Source organism: Choloepus didactylus, chromosome 1 (genome assembly GCF_015220235.1).
Source record: "Choloepus didactylus isolate mChoDid1 chromosome 1, mChoDid1.pri, whole genome shotgun sequence".
Classification (NCBI taxonomy): Eukaryota; Metazoa; Chordata; class Mammalia; order Pilosa; family Megalonychidae; genus Choloepus; species Choloepus didactylus.
Window position 1 is genome coordinate 231,226,013 of NC_051307.1, and position 25,159 is coordinate 231,251,171.

The 25,159-nt window shown below is 34.2% G+C and overlaps 1 protein-coding gene across 1 annotated transcript in view; it reads left to right on the plus strand.

Annotated features, from left to right (window-relative positions):
* The window catches only part of LOC119507338 (contactin-6-like), a 572,510-nt gene that overhangs the window by 523,906 nt on the left and 23,445 nt on the right, over nt 1–25,159 (plus strand). Inside the window, 5 exon segments of the mRNA XM_037800513.1 lie at nt 19,000–19,175; nt 19,526–19,643; nt 20,264–20,422; nt 20,524–20,673; nt 23,510–23,580. Coding sequence (XP_037656441.1) covers nt 19,000–19,175; nt 19,526–19,643; nt 20,264–20,422; nt 20,524–20,673; nt 23,510–23,580 — 674 coding nt within the window.

Here is a 25,159-nt window from a genome sequence, read left to right on the forward strand (position 1 = left end):
TGCATGCTCTTTTTAAATAGATGCCAGACCCTGTTTTGATTATTTGTTAACATAGAAGGTCTGTGTTTGTACCTGACATTATTACTTGCTAGGGAAATATACAGTATAACCTTGCATGATACTATGACATGGTTTTCTCATTTTGACATCTCAACTTTTAGACAATTTCTTTCTCTAGATTGTTTCATTTGTTTTTTTTACTTTGGGGTACTTTGCAGTTCTAAAATTTATTTAAAATAATTTAAATATTGAAGTGGACAATAAATAGGTCATGATACCTGCAGCTAAACTGGAATATATTGACCATGATTACTTTGTGCATTGAAACCAAATTATTCTCTGCCCATGATGCATATAATAAATACCGAATGTAGATTTTAATCTGTACAACACGTCTGAACAGATAATCTTGCACTTGACTAAGAGGATATAAAACATCCTAGATTTATACAAGTGTATGTACGAAGAGGTCAAGTATATTAAATAAAGACTAATAACTTCCTCATTTCTGCTTGCTAGAGATGTAAACTTAAGGACTCCATCACACTGATTTCCGTATCTTATTTCAATGTTTTTCTCTGCCCAGGACTTATCAGTTTTTATTTTCCTGTGTTTTCTTTCCCTTAGAGTTAGTAATTTTCTTGTTTTGTTGTTTGCTTAGTTTTCTATGGCCTCAACACTAATCCATTCCCCAATTCTGGCCTATTAGTTTCCCTTCTATATCAACCTGCCCTTGTTTACTGGAGTTCTGTTGCCTGAACACAATGGCTTTCTCTTTCTCGACACGCTTACTCATCTTGGTAATGTCCTCCAATATATTTCTGAGAAAGAGTTCTAGAGAGAGGTGATTTTTTGAGACCTTTCACGTTTGGAAATGTCTTTATTCTATCTTCACATTTGATTGACAGTGTAAATGGTAATAGAATTCTAGATTGGAAATCATTATCCTTCAGAAATTTGGCGATGTTACTCTTCTCTGAAGGCTAAAACCATTTTGATTCCTGATCTGCTCTTTGTGACATCTCCTCTTTCTGCCTCCCTCCCTCTCCCTCTTTCTCTCTTTCTCTCTCTCTCTCTCTCTCTTTCTTTCTCTGTTTTTCACTGAGTTCTGCTATTTCAGGATGGCATGCCACAGTGTAAATCTATTTCCAAACTTTGTTTTGGGCATTTGGTGGGCCTTGTCATCCTACAAACTTATATTCTGTGGTCTTGAAATATCTTCCTGAAAATTTTATGTAATAATTTCCTCTATTATTTTTTCTAGAACCTCTATTATTTAAATGTTAGATTTCCTAGACTAGTACTCTAAAATATATGTGGGTGTTTTCTCATTTTGACATGTTAGCTTTGAAGTAATTGGTTTCTTTAGATTGGTTCTTCATTTGTTTATTTTACTATGGGGTTCTTTGTAGTCTTTTAATATTTATTTTAAATAATTTAAATACTGAATTGGAAGATAAATGGGTAATTGTACTGGCCAGTAAACTGAAATATATCAGCAATGATTACTTTGTCCATTGAAACAAAGTTATACAGTATAATGAAAATTATATAAAATCCACATACATACAGATACAAATATAGTATATTATAGAGTATATAGTACTTTCTCTAATATATATAATTATTATATCATATGTATTTTATATATATATAAATATTTTATCTCATAATATCCATTTTATAGTGTTTCTGTTGCACTTCCTGGAAGCGTTGGTCCTCATTATTCGCAGATTCTGTATCTGTGAATTTGCCTACTTGCTACAATTTATTTGTAACCCCACAATCAAAACTTGCAGCACTTCTTCAGACATCCATGGACCTGTGCAGAGCATTGAAAAATTTGAGTTGCCCAATGCGCACCCCAGCTGAGGTCAAACAAGGCAAGGCTCTGCCTTCTTGCTCAGCTCTCATACTGTAAACATGTTCATTTCACTGTAAATTTATTGCTACATGTTTGTGTTTTGAAGCTCTTCTTCTTCTTCTTCTTTTTTTTTTTTTGGTAATGTTCTTGTTTAAAACATCCCCCAAGCACAGTGCTGAATACCTGTCTAGTGTTCCTAAGCACAAGCAGGCTGTGCTATGACTTACACAGAATATGTTTGTTAGGTAAGCTTCATTCAGACATGAGTTATATTGCTGTTGGCCATGAGTTCAATATTAAGGAATCAAAATTATATATTAACTAAGTTGTCTTTAAACAGACACACACCTAGGACAAGTTTATGCATTGATTGGTTGATGAAAAAATGACCAAAGGCTTGCAGGAAACTTACCCTGTATTTCCTCTGGGAGCAATGGTTTGGTATTCACTAATTCAGTGTTCACAGCTGCTTTACAGAATGCAACTACTGAGACTAATGAGAATCGACTAAAATTTGCCAGTCTTCTGCCAAGGTGGGGAAGAAACTTGATAATAAAAAGGAGGTTTGAAGCTATAAATGAATTTTTCTGAGGTTTTCCTGCTGCCAGCATAGGATTAAGCTTTTTGTTAAGTCAGTGTGGAGCAAGTTGCTGTACCGTGTGTCATGGGAACACAGGCTCAGGCATAACAGACTTTCAGCAGATGACCGCTTTATTACTTACACAGCATCAAGGGTCCAAAAGAGCAGAGAAAGAGATCCATTGTAGCTGCTACCCCAGGGAGGTCAACTGATTAGGTCAGGGTTGACAGCTCCATGCACCCCACTTCATGTGGAAAATATTGGACACTTGTGCTGCCCAACTGGTTGGGTCTTTATATACTCTGGCGGCAGGGCAGGGATGGTGGGGCAGAGGCTGCAAATGAGCAAAAAATATTCATCAAGCAACCCCTGTGCCCTGGCAAGGAACTTGGACCGGTTAACATTTATCATCCCCCTCAGAATGCCAGAGGTCTCTTGCTAATAGAAAGATATCGAACACATGCATGCAAACAAGCAAATAAGGATACAAACCGAACACCTGCACACAAAACAAGCAAGAGGAAGAGGAAGGTGTAGGCAAGGGCTGGGAGATGGGGCTGAGTGTGTCTGTGATGTCCCCAGCAATCATTTATAACTCATTCAACTTCATTCCAGTTTTTCAAATTTTTGTCGCCTTTCTTATTTGTCTATTTTGATGGATTTATGTCTTAAAAATATTTTGGTGTCATTCAATAGTTTTTTAGAAAGGCCTGAAAGTAAATACTGTGTTAAAAAGGCTTCTTTATAGGATATTACACATCCTACTTTTCTACTGTGATACCATTTTCTCTACTAACTTTTAGAAAAAAATCAAGTTTCAGTTAATTGCTACTTCAATAAAATTTGCCAAATGACCAAGAAAGCAGAAATTAGGAGATAATGGAACATACATTCAAATATTCCACTTGTGCATTGGCTCCGACTCTCTCTCACATACTCAGAGACATCTCTCTAGGAATTCTCATTCTCTCTCTTCCTCTTTTGCATCTCTATTGTTCCTTCTACCACATCTTTCCTAACAGCATTCATGCATATCATTTAAAAAATGTCTTTTTCCTGACCCTACTGCTTTTCCAACTCTTGCCTTATTTAACTGTTTTCCAACTCTTTAAATGAGTTGTAAATATTGGCATTCTTTCTCTGATCTCTTTTCTCAATTCTGTTTGGAATCAAATCCAGTTTGATTTTTGCTCCCACATTTCCATCAAAACTGCTCTTAACAAGGTGGATAGTAACCTCCACATTGTTAAATCCAGTAGTCAGTTCTCAGTCCTCATCTTACTTAACCTATCAGAATCGTTGACCATATCCTTCTCCCTAAAACATGTTCCCCACTTAGTTTCCAGGATATCATATATGTCAGGTATGCCTGTACATAACAGGTCTCACTCTTTTTCAGTTTCCTTTGCTGGTTCCTCTTGAACTTCCCAATTTCCTAAAGTTGGGTGCGCCCGAGGTTTTTTCCTTGAATTTATTCTCTGCTATATTTGTCCCCATTCACTTGGCATTTCATCTAGTCTTATGGTTTTAAATTCCTTCTCTAAGACGCTTTTATATCTTAAATACCCAGCTCAAGTATCTTCCCCAACCCCAAAATCCAACTGCGTATTTATCATCTCTACTTAGAAATTTACCATTTGTTAATATTGATTCCTCAATTCTTACTCCCAATCCTTGCTCCTACTGCATTCTTTCCACTCTGTGTTAATAAGTGTATACTGACAGGTGCTCAGACCAGATCCTTGTAGCCATTTTTTACTGTTTTCTTTCTTTCAAAGACCATATCCGTTTATCCAACAAATGGTCTCAGCTTCAAGTTTCACACAGCATACAGCCACTTCCCACTACTTCAGTTATTAAACTTTACTTTAAACCACACCATCTGATTCTCAGGGTGTTGCTCTACCTCAGAGGTTTTAATCCAAGTTGATTTAGTCTCCAAGGGGACATCTGGCAATGTGTGAAGATATTTTTGGTTGTCACAAGTAAAGGAGTTACATTGACTCAAATTGGTAGAGACAAGGAATGCTGCAAGCCCAGTAGTGCCTTGCATAGAACAACCCCACACATACACACAAACAACACACACACAACACACAAACAACAACCAAGGTGCTAATAATGTTGTTTATGAAACTTGGCTACAATGTCATGAAGGATTTATCCCTCTTCCAGCACCAAAATGTTTCTATTAAAATGTAGATAGGATTTTATCATTCTTATCTTTGAAATCCTCTAATGGCTCATTAGCTCAGTTTAATTTCTTTTGTTCAGTGGACACCTGGGAGAAATAAGGGTTCAATACCAATTAAATGTTTTTGTATAACTGATTGAATAAACAGTTATTATATTTCAATGTTAAGGGCTTCTACTTCTATATAAAATAATACTTTTTTCTCTAACTGATATGTATTATAATCTTCAAGCTATTTTCTAAAGTCCTATTGAGAAATGGTCCAAATACTTCTATCAATACACATAATCTATTATTAAAAATTAGTAATAATGAACTCTCTGTCCTGACTAGTAGAAGTAGCTTTATAACATCAACATTTGTGCCACCATCAACCACAAATATTGTTACAATATTTTAAAATAAATAAGTATAAATAGCCATTTGAAGGAATTGTCAGGATAAAAAAGGTGTCTATAACATAAGCAGCAATATCCTGAAGAAAAGAAAAGCACAGATGAGTGAGCCCAACATTCCCACTGTTTTTCTCCTACAGAAATCTGCCAGTCGAAGCAGTATGAATCAAGGGAGTAAGAAATCAACAAAAAGCAGCATCTAAATATCAAAACAATGATTTTGGTAATCTTCACTGCAAGGGGGCATAAATTGGGGTTCAGAATGGGGGCTGCTGAACAACCCAGCCTTGAATTAGTACACCTGAAGAACTATGTCCTAGTTAGAAGAATAAAACAAAATAGCCCAGAACTCAATACTACTGAGATCTAGACTCAAATAATGTGTACTCTTGATTGGAATACTTCTAACTGGCTGCTGGGGGAAAAGAAAAAGAACAACTAAATCTGAGAAAAAAAAAATGTAATCAGGACATTTATATTTTTTGATACATGATGCCAGACTTTCAATAAAATATTATCAGGAATAGCTTGAGCTAGGATCAATGACTAAGACTCAGAGCAAAGAGAAACAGTAGCAATAGATAACATCTGTTGGGAATATTGAAGTTACTAGACTAAGTCTTTAAAATAACTATGGTATCTGTGTTCAGGAGAGTACATAACAAGATGGATTTCAGAAGAAAAATCACGTCTTAAAAATCATTTGGATTCTAGAACTGAAATGCAAAAACTAACATTAATAACACATTAAATTTATTTAATACAAGATTAGACACAGCAGAAAAGAGGAATAATAAAATGGAAGATATAAAATACTGGAAGAAAAGATCCAAACTGTAACTGTAAGAGAAAATATAATGGAAAATACAGGAAAGAGCATAAGGCACATATGGGGCATGATGAATACTTAGAGCATATGTGAAATTATAGTTCCAAAAGGAGCAGAGAGGAGAGGAGAGGAGAGAATGAGGCACAAGCAATATGTGAAGAAACATTTTCCAGAAATTTTTAAAAGCTGAAAATGACAAGAGGCACTGTATTCAGGAAACTGTATGAGCCCCAATCAGGATAGTTACAAAGAAATGCTTAATTAAGCACAAAGTAGTAAAACCAAAGGAAAGTAAAAATAAAGGCATTCGGAGAAATGGATACATTATCGAAAAAACAACAACAACAGTAAAACTGACAGTTGTTATCTCAGTAGATATCATGGAATCCAAAAGAAAATGGAATGGCATTTTTAAAGGGCTAAAAGAAACTACCAACCAAGGGTTCTATATGCAAAAACAAAACAAACAAAAAAACCTCCAAATGAAGTCAAAATAAAGATGCTTTCAGAGAAATAAAACTGTTTATTTGACCATCATGTTCAAACCAGCACTAAAAGAAGTGCTAATTGAGTTCTTTCAGTCAGAAAAAAATATGGTGCCAGACTGAAGCATATGAATGCAAAAAGATATAAAGAGCAATGGGAATAGATAGGGAGGGAGGGAAAGAAAGAAATAGTAAAGTGACAAAATATTAAAGTTGGTGGATGGGGTATCGGTGAAGGGGGTTTGGGGTATGCTGTAGTTCTATGTATGGGGTTTGTATTATTTTTGCAACTGTTCCTGTAAGTTTAAGTTTATTTCAAAATAAAAATTAGAAAAAAAAAAGCAATGGGAAGCATTTTTATGTAGGTTAATTTAAAGATTGACTGTATAAAACAATAGTAATATCTTCTAGGTATTAATTCATTTTGAATTTAAATATTATCAGTAGCTCAAAAGGTGGGAGCAGATTAAGTGGCGCTATAATATTATGTTTATTGTATTTTCCAGAAAGAAAACGAGTAGTGATTAATAATATAGGCTAATGGGTTAAGGTTGCGTGTGGTAATTTCCTGCATAACATTAAATAATAATGAAAACAAATGTAACCATAAGCCAAGGGGGGAGGGGATAATTTAAACCTATATCATCTACATCTATATCTATCTCTCTTTCTCTATCTCTATATGTGTTTAACCAAAAGAAGACAAGAAGGAGAAAAATAAACAAATAACATATGGGTAAATGTAAAACAAGTATTAAAAATTGAGAGGATACATCTAACCTCAATTATATCAGTAAACACATAAATAAATAAATATTCTGTATTATTAAAAGAAAAAAACTATATGCTGCTTATAAAAGAGTAAAATAAAATATATAGAGGTTGTATGAAAAAGATATAAACATATGTACCATATTGGTATTAATAATAAAAGAATTTGTTGTATCTACAGTAATATTAGGCTAATTAGATTTTTTTTTTTTTTTGGCTAATTAGATTTTTAGGCAAGAGGCATTACTAGAGAGAAAGGATAATACATAGTGGAAAAGAGTCACTTCCAAAGGAAGTGTAACAATCCTAAATTTGTATGTACTTATTAACAAGTCAAAATATATAAATCAGAAACCCAAACAACCAAACAGAAATATAAAGAAATCCACACTCATTTTTGGGTATATTTATATAACTCTCTCAATAATTCCATAACTTCTATAAGAATAGACAAGATAACAAACAACAAGAGTAAATATTTAGTCTCACTAAAATATAGAATACTGCATGCAACACTTTGCAGATACATATTCAATTGAAGTACAAAGGTAAATTCAACAAAATTGGCCATATTCTGAACCATGGTAGGGAATAGAGCTAGAAATCAGTGTCAAAGCAAAACCTGAAAATACACAATTTAAAAGCTTAATGCATATCTAAATAACCAATGTGTTAAAAATAAATCATAGTGAAAAACAATAGTAGGGAATAAAGGGTATGAGATGTTTGGGTGTTCTTTTAATTTTATTTTTTTTATTTTTTGAAGTAATGAAAATGTTCTAAAGTGATTGTGGTGATGAGTGCACAAGATATGATGATACTATGAGCCATTGATTGTATAATTTGGATGGATTATATGTTGCGTTAATATATCTCAATAAAATTGCATTAAAAATAAATCATAGTGGTAACTATAAGATATTAGCAATGGGAAATACAATATATCAAAAGTTGTGGGAGGCAGATGAAGTTATGTTTATAGGGAAATTACTAGTGTTAAGTGCATAGTATTTGAAGTGGGAGGAATGAAACTCAAGGATATAAGTATTTATATCAAGAAATAAGAAAAGAAACAACAATTTAAACTCCAAGACATTAAAACTAAAATTTTTTATTTTTTTAATTTTAATAAAATGCAAATAAAAATAAGAATATACATTAATGAAATAGAAAATATTTAACAAAGAGAGAATTAACAAAAGCAATGTTGTTTATTTGAATAGACTTATAAAATTTTAAAAATCCCTACCAAGACTGATTACACCAAAAAAAATTTTTTTTAAAAAGAAGTAAGTGAAAATTTTTAATTTCAGGGCAAAGAGCAGGGTGGGGGAGCATCATGTGAGGTCTTACAGTGAGTAAAAGGATCATAATTATATGCCAGTCATTTGAGGACTTGGATTACATGGACATTTCTGGCAGAACAGTTTTAAAAACTGACACAAGGAAAAAAAAAAAGAAAATTTTAATAGTCCTATAGAAAAACATGGCTTCACCAGTGAATTCTTCCAAACATTTAAGGAAGAGCTAATACTCATTTTGTACAAACTCTCATAGAGTCTAAAGAAACAAAGATCACTTCCCAACTCATTTTACAAGGCATGTAACCATGTTCCTGGAACCTGACAATGATATCCTAAGATACCTCTTTCATGTTGTGTTGGTAAGGGTCCTTGTAAGGATAGTCAGGTGCAGCAAGGATGAGTAATACCAGAGATGTATGAAAGAAAAGGTTATTAGGCCTCACAGGTCCTAGGACAGAGAGGAGTGGCCGGGGTCACCCAGGAAAGACAGCAGGAGCATAGGCTCATCCAAGCAGGCAGGGAGCAAAAGGCTACAGTAGACCTGGGGGCTATGCCTTTAAAAATTTCATGGGTGGAACTGTGGGAGTTGGTCAGACAAGACTGGGGTTTGCAGAGTTTATATTTGACTTTAGCATTGTCCAAACCCAGGTAAGATATGGAAAGGAGAGGGAGAAACTGATTATCATTTATAAGCGAGTATCAGGGGTGGTCACTGAGGGACCTAACAGAAGGGTCTAAGATGCCAAGGCATTGTGACAATGCAAAGCCCCTGTGTTATTTTAATTTACTACACATGTTTATAGTCACAGAACACCTGAGAAAAAATTAGCAAATCAAATTCAGGATTATACGAAATGATTAATTTCAGAAATATGAAATCTGTTTGATATTTGAAAATAAATTAGTGTAATAGATCACCAATTTGGATTAACAGAGAATGCAGAAAAAGACAAAATTCAACAACTATTTATGATTTAAAAAAATAGAGAAAATTTAGCAACTAATAGGAAAAAGGGACTTAAGTACGGTAAACTACAACAAACTTACATAAAATGTCATACATTGTGAAGAAATTGAAATTAAATTTAATGGTGAAATATGAAAGCCCTAAGGGACGGGATGAGGAAAGGATGATACTATCACCAGGCCTGGATATATTATACAGGGAAATAAGGTTAGAAAGTTAAATAAAAGGCATTGAGATTGAGGGGGAAAAAAAAAGGGAAGGAAAATGCCTTTATTTTCAGACAACATGATCATGGAAGTAGAAAAAATTGTTAGTAGATTTAGCAAGGACACTGGATACTAGATCCATAGACAAAAACAAATTGAATTTATATATTCTAATGACAAGTACATTTAAATGAAATTTAAATAATTAGGCCATTTATAATACCATCCCTCAGAATCAAATAACTAGGCAAACAATATAACAATCTCATAAGACTTTTACGTTGGAAAATACTGAGAAAAATCTAAATGTTCCCACATTCCTAGGAAAAGGCTGATTGTCCTGTAGCCATGACATCATCTTAAAACTGGTTTTAAACCTTTTTCAATTGATCAATGAAGAGTCACCTCAAAGAAGAAGCTTCTGCAAGTCAACCAATCAGTAATAACATCTCACTTTTGAAAGTCAACTAACAGCAGTCTCACTCCAAAAACCTGTCTCTGAGTGCCAACCATTCAGCAAAAGTCTAACCCAAGTAATCATACCTCTACAGATGAGGACACACAAGGAAGCTTTTGAAGATCTACCAATTCCTGAACTCCAGATTTTCCAAAAATCCAACAAAAGATCAGCATCTGCTCTGCTCATGTTGACTGTATCTGATCATCATTGTTCTCCCTTACTAGAGTATGTAATAAATTTGGCTTTATGTTATTTCAGACATTGAGTGTTGTTCTCATTATCCTTAATTGGTACAAAATATTAGTGAAAGAAATATATAATAAGCCCTAAATAAATGATGGGATACCATAGACATGGGTTGGAGTATTCAATATTGTAAAGTTGTCAACTATCTCCAATTTGATCTTTCTATTCAATGCAAACCAACCAAAATCTCAGCATGCCCCCATGGAAATGCTTAAGGTAATAGAAAATTTATATGATTAGATAAATGTCAAGAATAGCCAAGAAAATTTTGCAGACACAATCCTTTGGAGAACTAATACTATGTAGTATCAAAGTTTATTATAAAACTACTTTCAGAAAATGTGGTATGGATCCAGAGTATAAACAAATAGATCATTAGAGCAGAATAGAGAAAACAGAAGCAAGCCCATGCGTATACAGTCATGTTATTTATAGCACAATTTCAACTGTAATTCAATGGCAAAAAAAAATAATTTGTTCAATAAATGGTTCTGGATCATTTGGATAGTCATGTGTGAAAAAAATGAACTTGATCACTAACTCATAACATGACAAAAATCAATTCCACTGGAATATAATTTGAGAATATCTTCAGGACCTCAGGGTAGGCAGATTTCTCAGAGAAACACCTATCATAAGGAATAGAGAAAGTCTTTGGATTTCATTGCAGTTATGCACATTTGTTCATCATATGACTCCACTAAAACAGTGAAAATGCAAACTTCAGAGTGCAAGAAATTTCCAATGCATATTTCTACAAATGACTTATACACAAAATATAAAAAAGACCTGCACACCATTTTTTTAAAAAGACAAGCAACACATTTTTTAAATGGGCAAAAGTATTGAGCAGACACACTACACAAAATTAAATATGAAAATGGCCATTAAGCACTTTGAAATATCCTCAGTTAATCAGGAAAATGCAAAATAAAACACAATGTAAAACGAATATACACACACCCAAATGACTAAACGAAGGATCTGCAAAACCACATGTTATTGAGGATATGGAACAGCTGATGAGTGTATAAATTGGTAAAACTCTTTGGCAGTACCTACTAAAATTGTACATAGAAAAACTCTATAAGCAAGCAGTTGTACTTCTAGGTATATAGCTGATACATATGAGTATGAATGTGACATAAGTGCATAAACAGACATGTAACAAGAAGGTTTAGCAGTATTATTAATTGTACACAAAACTAGAAACATCCCCAATGTTTATTAACCATGGGATGAATAAGGTATGTGTGTTCATACTATAGAATATTAAAAGCAATGAAAAAAAACTATTGTTATGTAGAACAGCTTGGGTGAATCACACCAACATAATGTTGAAAGGACACCGATAGAAAAGGTATATAGTGCTTGATTCCATATGAATACAGTAAAATAAACAATAATAATTTCTGGTGACAGGAGTCTGAGTAGTTGTTATTTTTGGTGGCAGTATTAACTTGGAGGGTACTGATCTATTTCTTGATGATTACTCTATTTTTAAAGACATATACTTATGATTTGTGTACTTTTCTGTAGGTAGGCTACCCATCAATAAAAAGGGTTTAAGATAAACTTTAATCCTTTTATTAGTATTGACATATAACAATCAATTTTAAAATGGAAGAAAATAATACATTCACTAAATGGAGAGATGTTCTAATATTTCCCTGATAGAAAAAAGCAAATATAAGGAATAATGACCTGAAATAAATGACGTTATATTTTTTATTCTTCATGGATTAATGATGTTCTGAGGAATTATTAGGAGGACCAAAGTTTATAAGTATACATTTCTAGTCTTCACAAGAAAACTTGTGAGAGAAAATACCAGAGAATTCTGTCACCTGTTTGAAGTGCTATTTATACACTAGCTTACTTTATACTGTATCTTAGCAACATTTGCTATAATGTCACAAAATAATGAAGGCAGAGTTGCACGTATGTATATAAGAAGACGAGTTTGGTGATTTTTCTTATATATTCATCCATCCTTTGGGAGAACCTGGTAATTTCAAAAATACCTGAGTAGTTATTACTCTGAAGAGTTACATGGAAGATTATCACTCACAGATGGAGATTTCAACAGAGTTGAAGGTACAACAGAAACAAAAAGAAAAGTGGCCAAAATTAATATTTTCTGGATAACCAAGTGAGAGCAAATACACGTTTGATTGCCATTCCCTGACTTCTAAAGATCTAATGAAGGATCATCTTATGTCATAGTTTACTTGGCCATTGATGTAGGGAACCAGTCCCATTTGTGTTTAAAAAAAATCATATACAAAACAATTCTGAAATCTTGATGTAATTATTTTTCATGTCTGCTCAGTTGCTCATAACCAAAAATATTTTTTGAAACATCATAGGGTTTTATAATGATGTGAATTTGATTAAGGCTATTTATCAAAATCATCCATGGTGGTTTGAAGCTGTATGTACCCCAGAAAGACATATTCTTGAATCTAATCTATTCCTGTGGGTGTGAACCCATTGTAAGTAGGACCTTTTGATGAGGTTATTTCAGTTAAGGTGTGGGCCACCTCAATCAGGATGTGACTTAGTCCTATTACTGGCATCCTTTATAAACGGAATGAATATATAGAGAGAGAAGGAGAGAGGAAACCATAGAAGCATGAAGCTGAAATCAGTGAAACTGGGAGAGAAGGAGAGACTAGAAGACACAGCCATGTATCTTCCCATGTGGCAGAGAAGCCAAGGATCGCTGGCAGCCCATCTTTGGGAAGAAAGCATTGCCTTGATAATACCTTGATTTGGATATTTTCCTGGACTCTAACAGTAGGTGAATAAATTCCATTGCTTGAGCTGAATCATTTCATAATATTGCTTTAAGCAGCCTAGGAAACTAAAACAACATTATATATTTTGTTAAACCCTCCCCTGTGCTTAAGAATAGGATTGCTAGATTCAAGCTGCTTTCTTATAGTGACTTTTATATCACTGCTAAATAAATGTGTATTTATGTGTGTGTGTGTTCATTCTCTTCAAAAAATGTAAGCAGCATTCCCAAAATTGTTTCTCAGAAACTTTTGTATCCCCAGATGTATTAAGAAGTTATATGGATTAGAAATGTTCTATAATCCAGTAATTGTTGGAAATGTTGAAACTTTAAAAAATTTCCCTAATCCAGGAAGTCTCAGAGCTTTTAATATGCTAAAATATACTGAAACTCTAAAAGCAGATACAATATACAGAATTACTTAAATCAACCTTGGACCTCTTTTTTTTTTCTGGAAGCATTACTGACCAATAACATTTTACTGGATATGACTTTTTCCTGGCATTCAAAGCATTAGAGACTTTCTGACAATACATTTTAAGTAGCTTGGATGTTCCTCAAATAGAAATTTCTGGTTTATTATTCAAAACCTATGGCACTATGTCTCAAAGCATGGTCCCTGGACTAACTACATCAAAATCAACTGGAGAACCTGTCAAATACACAATTTATACTGAATCAGAAATTCTCATGCACCCAGGAATTGACATTTCAAACAATTTCTCCGGTAGTTCTTATGCACACTAATATCTTAAAACCACTGGACAACACTTTCTAGAAATATTTAAGGAGTATGCAAGAAAAAAATGGTATGAAATGAAAAAGCATAACTTTTTTTAAATTTCGATTCAAGAGGCAGAGGTTTAAAGAATCTCAAAGTTTCACAAATGATGGAATCTAGCATTTCCAACTTCTCTCCTAGTACACATTTGTTGAAATTCAGGCCGTAATGATCTGACTTATCCGTAAATAAACAAAATGTTTCAGTTTGGGTGTTTATTTATCCATAAATACCCAAAGTGTTTCATCTTAATGAGCCTCAAGATATTGCACCTGCTCTCCTGGTAGTTAGCACTCCTAGGAGAGGACTGGTGTGTGTGTATATATATATATTTATGTATGTATGTGTATATATATGTATATATACATTATCACACTTGCTGAGAGTACTGGCAGAAATCTCTCAAATGTTTTGAGTCTTAAGAATTTAAGGTTTACACAAAGGAAGAATCTGAACTTGTTGCTAACAGACTTAAAGCCAAGTCCTTGTTCTTTCCCTGAAATAACATTGAAGATCTTATGTGATTTTGCTGCTCAAAAACCACTCTCTCGGTCTCTGGCAAGTGTGACTTTGTCTCCGTGGGGTATTCATTCGGAGTTTTCAGCTGGGTCTGTGCGTGGTTGTAGATGTGAACTCTTAGGGATAGCAATCGACAGTCATTTGGCTGTGAGAGTGCCACCTACACAGGATTAAGACAAGTCTGCATGAGGGGTGGGGAGAGCATACAGTATTTAAAAAATATCTCCTCCACACACCCCCTCACACATACAGGAGGATACTCTTCAGGGGGATCTATGCTGTGATAATCATGCATCCCCTTCTTTTGGATAACAAGTCTGCCTACATAGAAGCTGTGTCATTTAAAATGTAATCCATTTTTCACACTGAAGATACTGGTATGTCATTATACCATTCCTCTGCTTTATACCTACAGTGTTTCCCATTGCTTTGGGCAAAAAAAGGCATATGTTAACGTGGCATCCAGGGACAGCTTCTTGTGCATGCAGCCTGTGCAATTAGAGCGCCTTGCTGAGAAATGTCTTGTGTTTGGTGTCATGTTCTTCAGTCACCGTCTTGAAATTCTTAATGATTTTACCTCTGAACTTGTGTTTTTAAGTGAAGTCCAGTAGGACAGTAGAGTATGTGCGTGAACATAGGAGGTGTGCTGGTTGTTGCATGTGCACGAAGTTATGGTTCAGCAGAAGCAGCAGTCCAACCTGCAGTCTCAGCAGGCAGTGTGCATGAATAGCAATTGACATGGCATGCAGACGCGTGCCTTATGGCAGTCTAAGGTGCTGCAGGACCCTGAATGGAGCGAAACACCAGGACCTGGGCCCAGATTGGTGGAAGCCATAGTGGTGGCAGCAGCAGCAGTGAATATCGGCAAAGGCTGCAGGAAAGAGGCAGGACTATCCAAGAGGCAGGGTCCAAAGTGGGAAGCCAGCATGCCCATCTGTCCTCACAGCCTGTCCCTGTGACATCTGCACAAATATTAACTCTGGTCTAAGCTCCAGGAGAGAAACTGTTAGTGCCCAGTCAAAAAACCTAGTCAATAAATTATTACAAAACTAAAGCTTACACATGGACATTGCAATAAAGCATATGACAGAGTTATTAGAATCCTTAAAAGAGTTTGGAACCTATTATTTTCAAAAACAAATATCCACAGGCTTAGAAATAGAAATTTTAAAAAAATTAGAGATCATAGCATTTCATGGAAAAGGACACTATTTTTGTAGCAAGCTTCAGAGTAACCAATTCTATGAGTTTTTTTTTTTTCCTTGTAATTGAAGGTATAGCAATAGAATGGATAAATAGGCATTTTTAATTATATACAATCAGGAAGCCACTTTTGGTTTCTTGTACAGCTTCCACAAGTTACAAGATATGTCAAGGGAATAAAATTCCATTGTATAAATTTACATTTACAATTAAAGTCACACTTATACAAAGCAGATTTGTAAGAGTTAAATATTTTAAGAAAAAATGTTCCAAGAGAATCATTAACCCTAGATATTCTAAAATTTTTATTTCAAAATATTTTGTCAGATTTCCCAACATTGTCATAGCCTATAAAATACTCTTTTTTGCAGTTCCAGCAACAGTTGCACCAGCAGAAGACTCTTTTACAAAATAAATATATGTATCAATCAATAAATAAATATGAATATATATATCAAAAACTAGGTGATTTTACATTTGCCAGGAGCCAACTGATGTTGCTTTCAATTATATCAAAGTTGCTAAAAGGATAAATTTTTATGATCTAATAAATGAATTTGCAGGAAAGCGAGTCAGAAAAATTCTTATCCTCAGTCAAGAAATAACTGTAATAAGTTAGTATTATTTATTGTATTAGGTAAAATTATGATGCCAAAACAGTATTTGTAAGTTTATGTTGTTACTCATTGTCAGTATTACCCCAATTATATTTTACAAATAAAATATTTTTAAAGTAAAAACCTTTATATTTAGTGCCTTGAAGGGCACATTTTTCTTATTTCCTGAACTCATATTTTCATTTTGCACTGGGGCCCACAAATTATGTAACTGACCATAAAAGCATCTAACATCTTGACTCTGCCTATCACCCAGATATCTTCCTTACATTCACTCCTGTTTAACTCCCTGCTTAGTGCTAGGTTTTTTCAGCAAAATAGCTGCTTTGCATCTGGCAACCATGTTTCTTCTTTGCACAGATGCTTTACAAATTGTCTTGCCTGCCTAGAAAATACAGTTCTTTCTCTCTACCTGCTTCCTCTACCACACTAACTCCTACTTGCCTTTCACTTCTCAGCTCAAACTGCTCTTTCTCAAGAAATTGACCCCTGGGGATTCACGGTTAAACATTTTAATGGATCATTTAACTTCTAATACATGACAGCAGTTATAACTATGTTTTTGTTAATATTATTTGTTTGTTTGTTTATTAGTGCTTCTTTTCCTACCCCTTCACCACTGTATCTCTAATACTTAGCAGAGGGCTAAATTTATGGTAAGTATCCAATACATTTTACTTATAAAAAGAACAAATGAATGAAAAATGAGTGAAAAAGTAAACATTATTAATTATATACATGTTTATCATTCATGAAGTTTTAGTCATTATTACTGTATTAACCATGAGCTTTGAATATAGGGGGGGATTTAATTTTTCTGCTTCATGGTGTCATAAATGGCAGGAGTGGCTGTCATTTTTAATATTTGAAAATTAGTTTAATTTCATGATCTAAAACTTTAAATCAGGGCAGTTTTGCTCTACCAACACATCCAATTTACCAACTCATTCTCCCATAAATGTAAATAAGACATTAGAGATATATTTTTCAGAGAAACTACGAGAAGAAAAATGAAGTGTTTTGTTGAAACCCTGGATATAATTTACCTTTGCTTTGGGGGAGGAATGTGAATAAGGCTTGGAATATAGAAAAGACAGCCTATAAAACCATTCTTCAAAGTCTTCCCTAGAAATTATTAGAATAAAAAACATATAGACCTAATATAATAAGGGATAGAGTATTTTTAAAAAGTGAAAATGTGAAGACAGATCTGAGATAGATTTAGTTTTCCTCCATTATATTCAGAAATATAATAAATACTTTTAATGTTCCATGACTCTTATCTATACATACCTTAAAATCCAGAATTATTACTTCCTAGCTTCTACTTACAAATCTTTAGTAAAGAAGCAGTTGCAATTTTTTAAATGTTATGATTGTAATTAAGCATCCTATTGGTAAATACAGTGCCACACTATTCCATCTGAACACATAAATATAATCTCATCAATGGCTCAATTCCTTCAGCAGCATGAAGAAGCAAAAATGAAATGAAGCTTTTAGTCCATCTCCCAAATGGCTACCCTTAGGTTTGTTCTTTGGTAAAGGTGAAACTTTAAGTTTGACTTTTAGAGAAAGAGATTTTCCAGGATCCTCATTTCACTGTTTTGAAACTCCTTATGTGTGATAATTTTTCAGTACTGTTTCCCTGAAACCCTCAAACTTGAATTTAAATCACTTAAAACATGTTATTCTTGGTTTGAGAGTAAACATCCAAATCCAGATGTATGTCCATGAATCTTTATGGTTATTGAGTTGTGGTTTTGGTCAATTCTCAGCCTTCTAGAACTGAAACTATTTATTTTGATATAAATAAAGTACTCAGATATGATTTATCACGGTGAGTTTCTTTTAGTCCAAAAAATATATATAGGACTCACTCACAAACATACCTGAAATGCTTTTGAAGTAGTTCTTTGAAATTTTGGTCAATAAAATGCTAGAACTTGCAAAACAAGGGTTGTCACTGAGATTGATGTTCCTAGAGGGAAGGGTTTTACAGTGGATGCCTAATTCTAACATTACAAATCTGGATTAAAAAAAAGGAAAACTTCCATCTCTCCTATTTATGTTGTGTCTTTAGCTAAAATTGAAGTGTTATCACCATCATGTCAAAAATAAATATGTTGCATTCATACTTTTAAACACAAGCATGTGATTATAATTCTTTATACACACTATTGTAGTTATGATCTTAGGGACATATTTTGTCTCATAGTATATGATATTAACATAGAACATTTAGAGTTGTTACCAGTGTCAATTGTATTGTTGTGACTGGAATTTTAGTATAAAAATTAACAAGGAAAGTGTGGTGTATTCTACATACATGGAATTCTGTCTTTTGAAGTCTGCTCTCTTTGTAAACTATTTTTATATAAAATATAAATAAAAATATGCCCTTTCATTACAAGTAATAAGCTATACTAGTGATAAGTCCAGAAATAGTAGGAAAAAAGGGGAACAGAATTTTTCATACTGATTATGATAGTAATTCAAGTTACCTTTGTATTACTTTAAACCATTGCAAAATCAGATTTGTTAATAAGATTTGATTAATGTCAGCCTCTCTGTAGACTTAAATCTCCATGAAAGCAGGTACCTTACTTTTAATTTATCTATTGGTGCTTTTTTCCTCCCACCCTCACCACTGTATCTCTGATACTTAGCAAAGGGCTGAATTTGGGGTACGTAGCCAATAAATAGAAAATAAATATGTTTTGGCCATATGCTAGCATTTTATAAGCTCTTGTTAAATAATGACTTTTTTTTTAACAGAAAGGACTGTTATTACTGTTCCACCTTCCAAAATGGATGTCACAGTTGGTGAGAGCATAGTCCTACCCTGCCAGGTGTCCCATGACCCCTCTGTTGAAGTTGTGTTTCTGTGGTCTTTCAATGAACATGTCATAGACTTAAAAAAAGGAGTGGCTCATTTTGAAAGGATCGGTGGAGTAAGTTGCTGACATTTTTACATGCTAATAAAATGAATAAAGTTTTTTATGTGAATCAACGTCTTTCATAATTATTCTCCCCATCTTTATTTCCATGGAAAATCACCATCTCTTTATGAAGTTGTATCTGTTTTTATTTTGCTTTATTTTGTTTTACATATTTCATAGAAATTCTTGTTTTATATGCAATTATAATAAAAGGATAAAAAGGGATCAAATATCAGAAATTATGAGGATACTATTATATGTCCTAATTTTATGGCCTTCATATTTAATATTTATCCAGCTCTAAAAAATGATGAGTGTTTTTTATGTTATTTTTTTCCTTTTTTTCCTCTTTATATCTGCAGGAATCTGTTGGGGATTTGATGATAAGGAATATTCAGTTAAATCATTCAGGAAAATATCTATGCACAGTACAAACAACTCTAGAAAGTTTATCTGCTGAAGCTGATGTCATTGTTAGAGGTAAGCAAAAATAGTGAAAATAAATGATCAAGTGGTTTATTCACAATTAAAAAAATTGAATATCTAAATGGTAGCTCTTTAAGAGACCACATCATGATAGGGAAGCAAGATACATTCTTAAATACCTTTTTTTTTTTTTTGCCTCAACTCCAGTACTACAGACTATGGGTAGTGTGCTTGTGGATGTTCAGTTGAATAGGTTTTGTTTATTTATAATGAATGGTCAGCCTACATAGGCAATGTCAGTCCCTAAAAATTGGACTTGACCTCTAATTATAATAAACCATACTTGTCAGAGCAGGGTCAAATCTACATGCTCCTGTAATTCTCCATATAGTTGCATTTCTATATATAAGTTGTTTAGATGAGCTCCCTATTGGATGGTATTCTACCATCCCATGACTGGAATTATCAAATCATCAGGAGAAGTATTTCTAAATTAATCTCTTACCATGTAATCTGAATTGGTAGAACTTTACCTCTAATAATGAGCTACAAATACTTATGTTATGTTCAATATTTTATTTTCTAAGTATAACAAGTAAGAATAAACTCTCCCTGTCACAAATCAATGAATTTAATAACCTGTGATATGGTCATCATAAAACATCCTTTTCAAGGTCCTCCAGGTCCCCCAGAAGACGTAAGAGTGGAGCACATTTCTAATTGTACTTCTCAACTAAGCTGGAGACCTGGCCCAGATAATAACAGTCCCATTCAAATATTTACTATTCAGACTCGGACACCATTTTCTGTGGGTTGGCAGGCTGTTTCTACTGGTAAGTCATGCAAGTATCTTGGGACCATTTTCTAAAATTACTTGATTGTTTGTTTCTGACTTGTGCCAGTTTAGGTGTCTTAAGTATCCCACTCTTTTTAGTTCCAGAAATTCTCAATGGTAAGACATACAATGCAACAGTGGTCGGTTTGAGTCCTTGGGTGGAATATGAATTTCGCGTTGTTGCTGGGAACAGCATTGGGATTGGAGAACCAAGTAAACCATCAGAATTATTAAGAACCAAAGCATCAGGTAATAAATCATTATCTTTTAAAAATTGTGAATGATCCCTTATGGTTTAGTTCTTAGAGAAAACAATAAGAAATATTTTATAGTTCTGGTAGTATTATTGCTCAAAATCAAAGGCCATAAACCAGTAGCTTTCATTTTCAGGCTCTTATGGAATAAAGCAAGGTGTCTTTCCCCTGAATATCGGGTTCAATGAGATGATTTCAGTTAAGCTGCCATGTTAAAACAAGTGTTCACAAGCTTTCTTCACATTTCATCTATTTTCTGGTCAAAAGCCAATAGAGATTCTGTAGATTTGCAGATGCAATTGAGTTACCATGTGTCTCATTAAAATGATGTAGCCAAGAATTAGTTGAGACTCTATTGGTGCAGTCAGCCATACATTTCCATCTATTTCTCAACTCTGACCTAGTTGCAGATTCACTGAGTAATAGTATAAATTATTCCCCATGCAAATGAGGTAAATCCTAAACTCATTTAACAGAAGCACTAATTGAGTATCAATTGGTTCATTGAACAGCAGAACAGAAGTGGAACCTGGCCCAGAAATTACACCTTCTTAAGCTCTATTTAATGAATCCTCTTTGTTCCACTCTTCAGCTTTCATATCCAGGGTGACATTTGATATGCTCACTGCATGTGGCTAACAAAGTTCACATTCTTATTTAGTCTCATACATGAAGGATTATTTTGTTGTTACAGGCTTTGTTTAGCAAACACAAACTACCACAATAAAGTGTGCTTAACTGCCAGCTGTCAATGACTCTTATTTAAAACTAAAGATGTTGCTATTTTTATCATGGATTGGGGCTAGAAAACAACATATTTGAGAGCAATATCATAAATTAACTGCTCCTAGAAGTTTAGAGCTTAGAGGAAATTCCTTCCTTTTACAGAGGAGGAAAATGAAGACCAGGAATACTAGCTGGTTGCTCCTGACAGCCAGGATTTGAACCGAGACCTCCTGGTTTCTGTTCCTCATTCTCCCTAACTGTGGGTCTCTAAGCTTGATGAGCAGTAGATTGGCCTGAGGGAGTCAAGATAGATTCCCAGGCCCTGCCACAGACTTACTGTGTTCTAATCTCCAGACTGTGGCCCATGACTAGATTTTAGCATTAGTTTCAGGTTATCTGTGTGTAGCTGAATTATATTTTGGTAGTTTTGTGCATGATTGACTCATTTTTTTAGTCAAGTTCCTACACCGTCTTCTACTAACCAAAAATCTCTATTAACACTCTCTTGTTTCAGTAGCATGATGAAACTTAGTACTCATAAATATATCCCTGAGGTCTGAACCATGCTGAATTGTTTCTTTTTTGAATCATCAAAGACTGAATTCTTCTCAATATGGTTTTAGGTTTAAGTATGTTTCATTTGAAAATCAAATAAAGGGAGGAAATTTTGGTTACCAAGAACATTTGAAACTTCGTGGACAGTAAATTGAAGTGTAGTTTAAAATAATCTTCCTTATGTAGCTAAACTGTTTAAAGGTCTGAAAGAATTTTTGAATACTTTAAACCCAGCAGCTATGTAGAATCAACTCTGTTTCACAATGTGTTTGTTCAAAGGCATTGGAAGTCAGAAAATAGGGTGTAGATAGAAAGCAAACTTTTAAATCAATTATGAAGATCAAAGCACAGCAAAGGTAGGGTAAATCTGAGTATGAAAATGGTTCATGTCTAAGAGATGCTATAAAAAATAGTCACATTTTATAATACTGTCATTAATAGAGTTAAACATCTATAGGAAATGGGATTAAATTAGTAGTCTGGATTTATCTGGGTGGTCTCTGTAGGTAATTGAAATAAACAACTAATCATTACCTAGTTTAATATCTGCCTACGAGTCCCCAGCCATTCCCAGGAACTCCTACCCCACCTCTAGATTTTGGTTAAAAATGGTTGAATATGCACAATTTCAGAGTCAACATTTAAAAAAAATATATCCTGCAGATTTATCCATTATCACAGATGTAGGATACTTTTGCCATTGTGGCAGGGAAAACAATCTTTTAAACAATTTTACAGGTTTAAAGTACAACTCCATTCTGATTACATATATAATACCATCACCACCCCACCACCACCACCCCCACACTCACAAATGTCATCTATTTAACAATTCACCTTCATTAGACTAATCCTCCCAAGGGTACAATTGAAAGACGTATCTTTTCTAATTCATAAAACTGACCGCTATCTGAAATGGCATCCCATAAAGCCTTACACTCCTGCAGTTAAATAGAGGGAATCCTTGACTGGAGAAAATCTTCTAGTTTTGTAATGAAAAGTTAGAGGAAATGTCCTTTTTTTCATTCTAAGAGATTAGAGATTCAAACATGGAGTTTTAAGACAAGGATTTATTTACATATTTTTAAAGAATTTGTTTATAAATGTTAAAGTTTCCAGATGACTAACAAATAGAGAAATTATTGTAGTTTGTTTATTGAAAAAAAAAAGAAATAATTAATATACTGCCTCAATAACTTGTTTACAGCACAACTGTATAATTAGGTACTAAATCAGCAGTGTCACTGTTGCCATCTGAATGGAACATCATTTTGCCAATTAGTAGATGATGCATAATAATGTCAAATACACGGTGTTACTCGATTTTTAATTAATTTTGAAGCCAGAGTGCTCATGTATCAAACACAACTGTGTCCTCTCTCTCAGAAATTTGGATATGTGTAAACATAATTTATGTTCATTAAAAATGCAAAACTCTCTCACAGTGTCCCTACATGAAGTTTTGAAAGGTGAAATCCAAAAGCAAAATTCTTCCAGATGAAGACATACTTTAATAATTGCCATGCCTCATTTCTCTTGGTTGTTTTTAGTCCCTGTTGTGGCACCCACAAACATCAATGGAGGTGGAGGAAGTCGTTCTGAACTCATCATTACGTGGGAGGTAATTTTCTGTCCAAGTGAGTTATTTTGAAGGAAAAAGACTTGGCTGGGCAGGAAGAATTCTGAAAAACAAAAAGATTTTTGATCGCTTTTGAGACTATATAAAAATACATGGCATGAACTGACTCCTGATGAATTATTTAGAGTAGGTATTAGAAACTTTACTTATTTCTCCTAAAGTGAGAGAGTATGACTAACTCAGCATAATTTTCTCCCAAATATAAGAAAAACAAGTTCAATGTCTATTGAGGGTGGGTCAGTACCATTTTATTACTTGGTCAACTAGAAGTCATTTTATTTATCACCTGTGGGACTGTTTTATTTTGAGTGAGTTGGACTCAGTAGATTGTGGGCAGAAAGCATTTGTTTTCTTCACCATTGTTCTTTAAAACCTGCCAACCTGATCCCTGCATTTAGAGGAAAGCTTAAGCAGAGGTATACTGGTTGTTTTTAAACATTAGCACATAAGTTCATTTTTTACATACAAAGAATTTCAGTCTGGTTTATTATAATAAACTTTAGACTTTCACCCAACCTATGAAGTTTCTCATTTCCTATAATTCAGGTCTGCCTCAACCTAGGAATTCTGTAGTGGGGAAGGGAATTTGTCATAAATTCCTCACCTTTTCTCCACTCTGCTCTTAAATTTCTCTTTCCCCATTGCCTATGTTGCTTCTGGTTCTTCCAGAGTTATAGTGGGTTGGAACTGGGAGAAGAAAGGGGTGGAAAAGGTTACAATTGCTGGCACTTTTGTAATTTGGTTGTGGGGTACTCTGAATATGGCAAATGATTAGATGCTGATATTTCATAGGGTTTCTTAGAGAGCCTCTTGGGAGATGTGCCCCCCACCACCACCACAGGGAATCTCCAGTTGCATTTCTTGGTACAGACTCAACTAGTTCCTTGATAGTCTCTTCAGTTCTTGGATTCTGGTGGTCCATGGCTTACTTTTCCTGCAGAGGTTCTCTGTCTCCTCCAGGTGTTTTGTGTGCAGAGAGTCCCCTTCAAGTCTTCTCATGTCAGGGATGTTTCCTTTGCCCTCAGGAAGCATTCCCCTCTGCTCCATGTTTGCTGGAAGTGCTTTGCAGGCCCACTTTATCCTATCTCTTCACTCACTATCATAGGCTGCCCAGCTTCATTTCCCCTGTAGAAGTTTTCTCAGGCATTTGACAGGCAAAAGAAGCTGCACCTCCCAAATGTCACAGACCACAGATCTTGTGGTTCTTTTTGAAGCTTTCTTCACTTGGTTAGGTAAGGGGGAAGAAGTAACCCCTTTACTTCACCTTGGGGTAGGATATACTAATCTGTCCTTAAATGAACTATGTCTTCTTTTATATATGTTTAAATAGGTGATAGGCTAAGTTTTGCTAGAAAACCCTTCACATAAATGGTTCTGTCTCTCTTTACAATGCTTTTGCCATTAGCTTTGAGCCTTAGCTGAAACTGATAAAAGAGACCATGTTATTGCTCTCTATACATGTTTTAAACGTTTTATTTCTTTTATGTTGCTAAAACATCCATCCCCTTGGCCACTTTTATATTGCATCTAACAGCATGACAACCATGAACATTTTAATAAA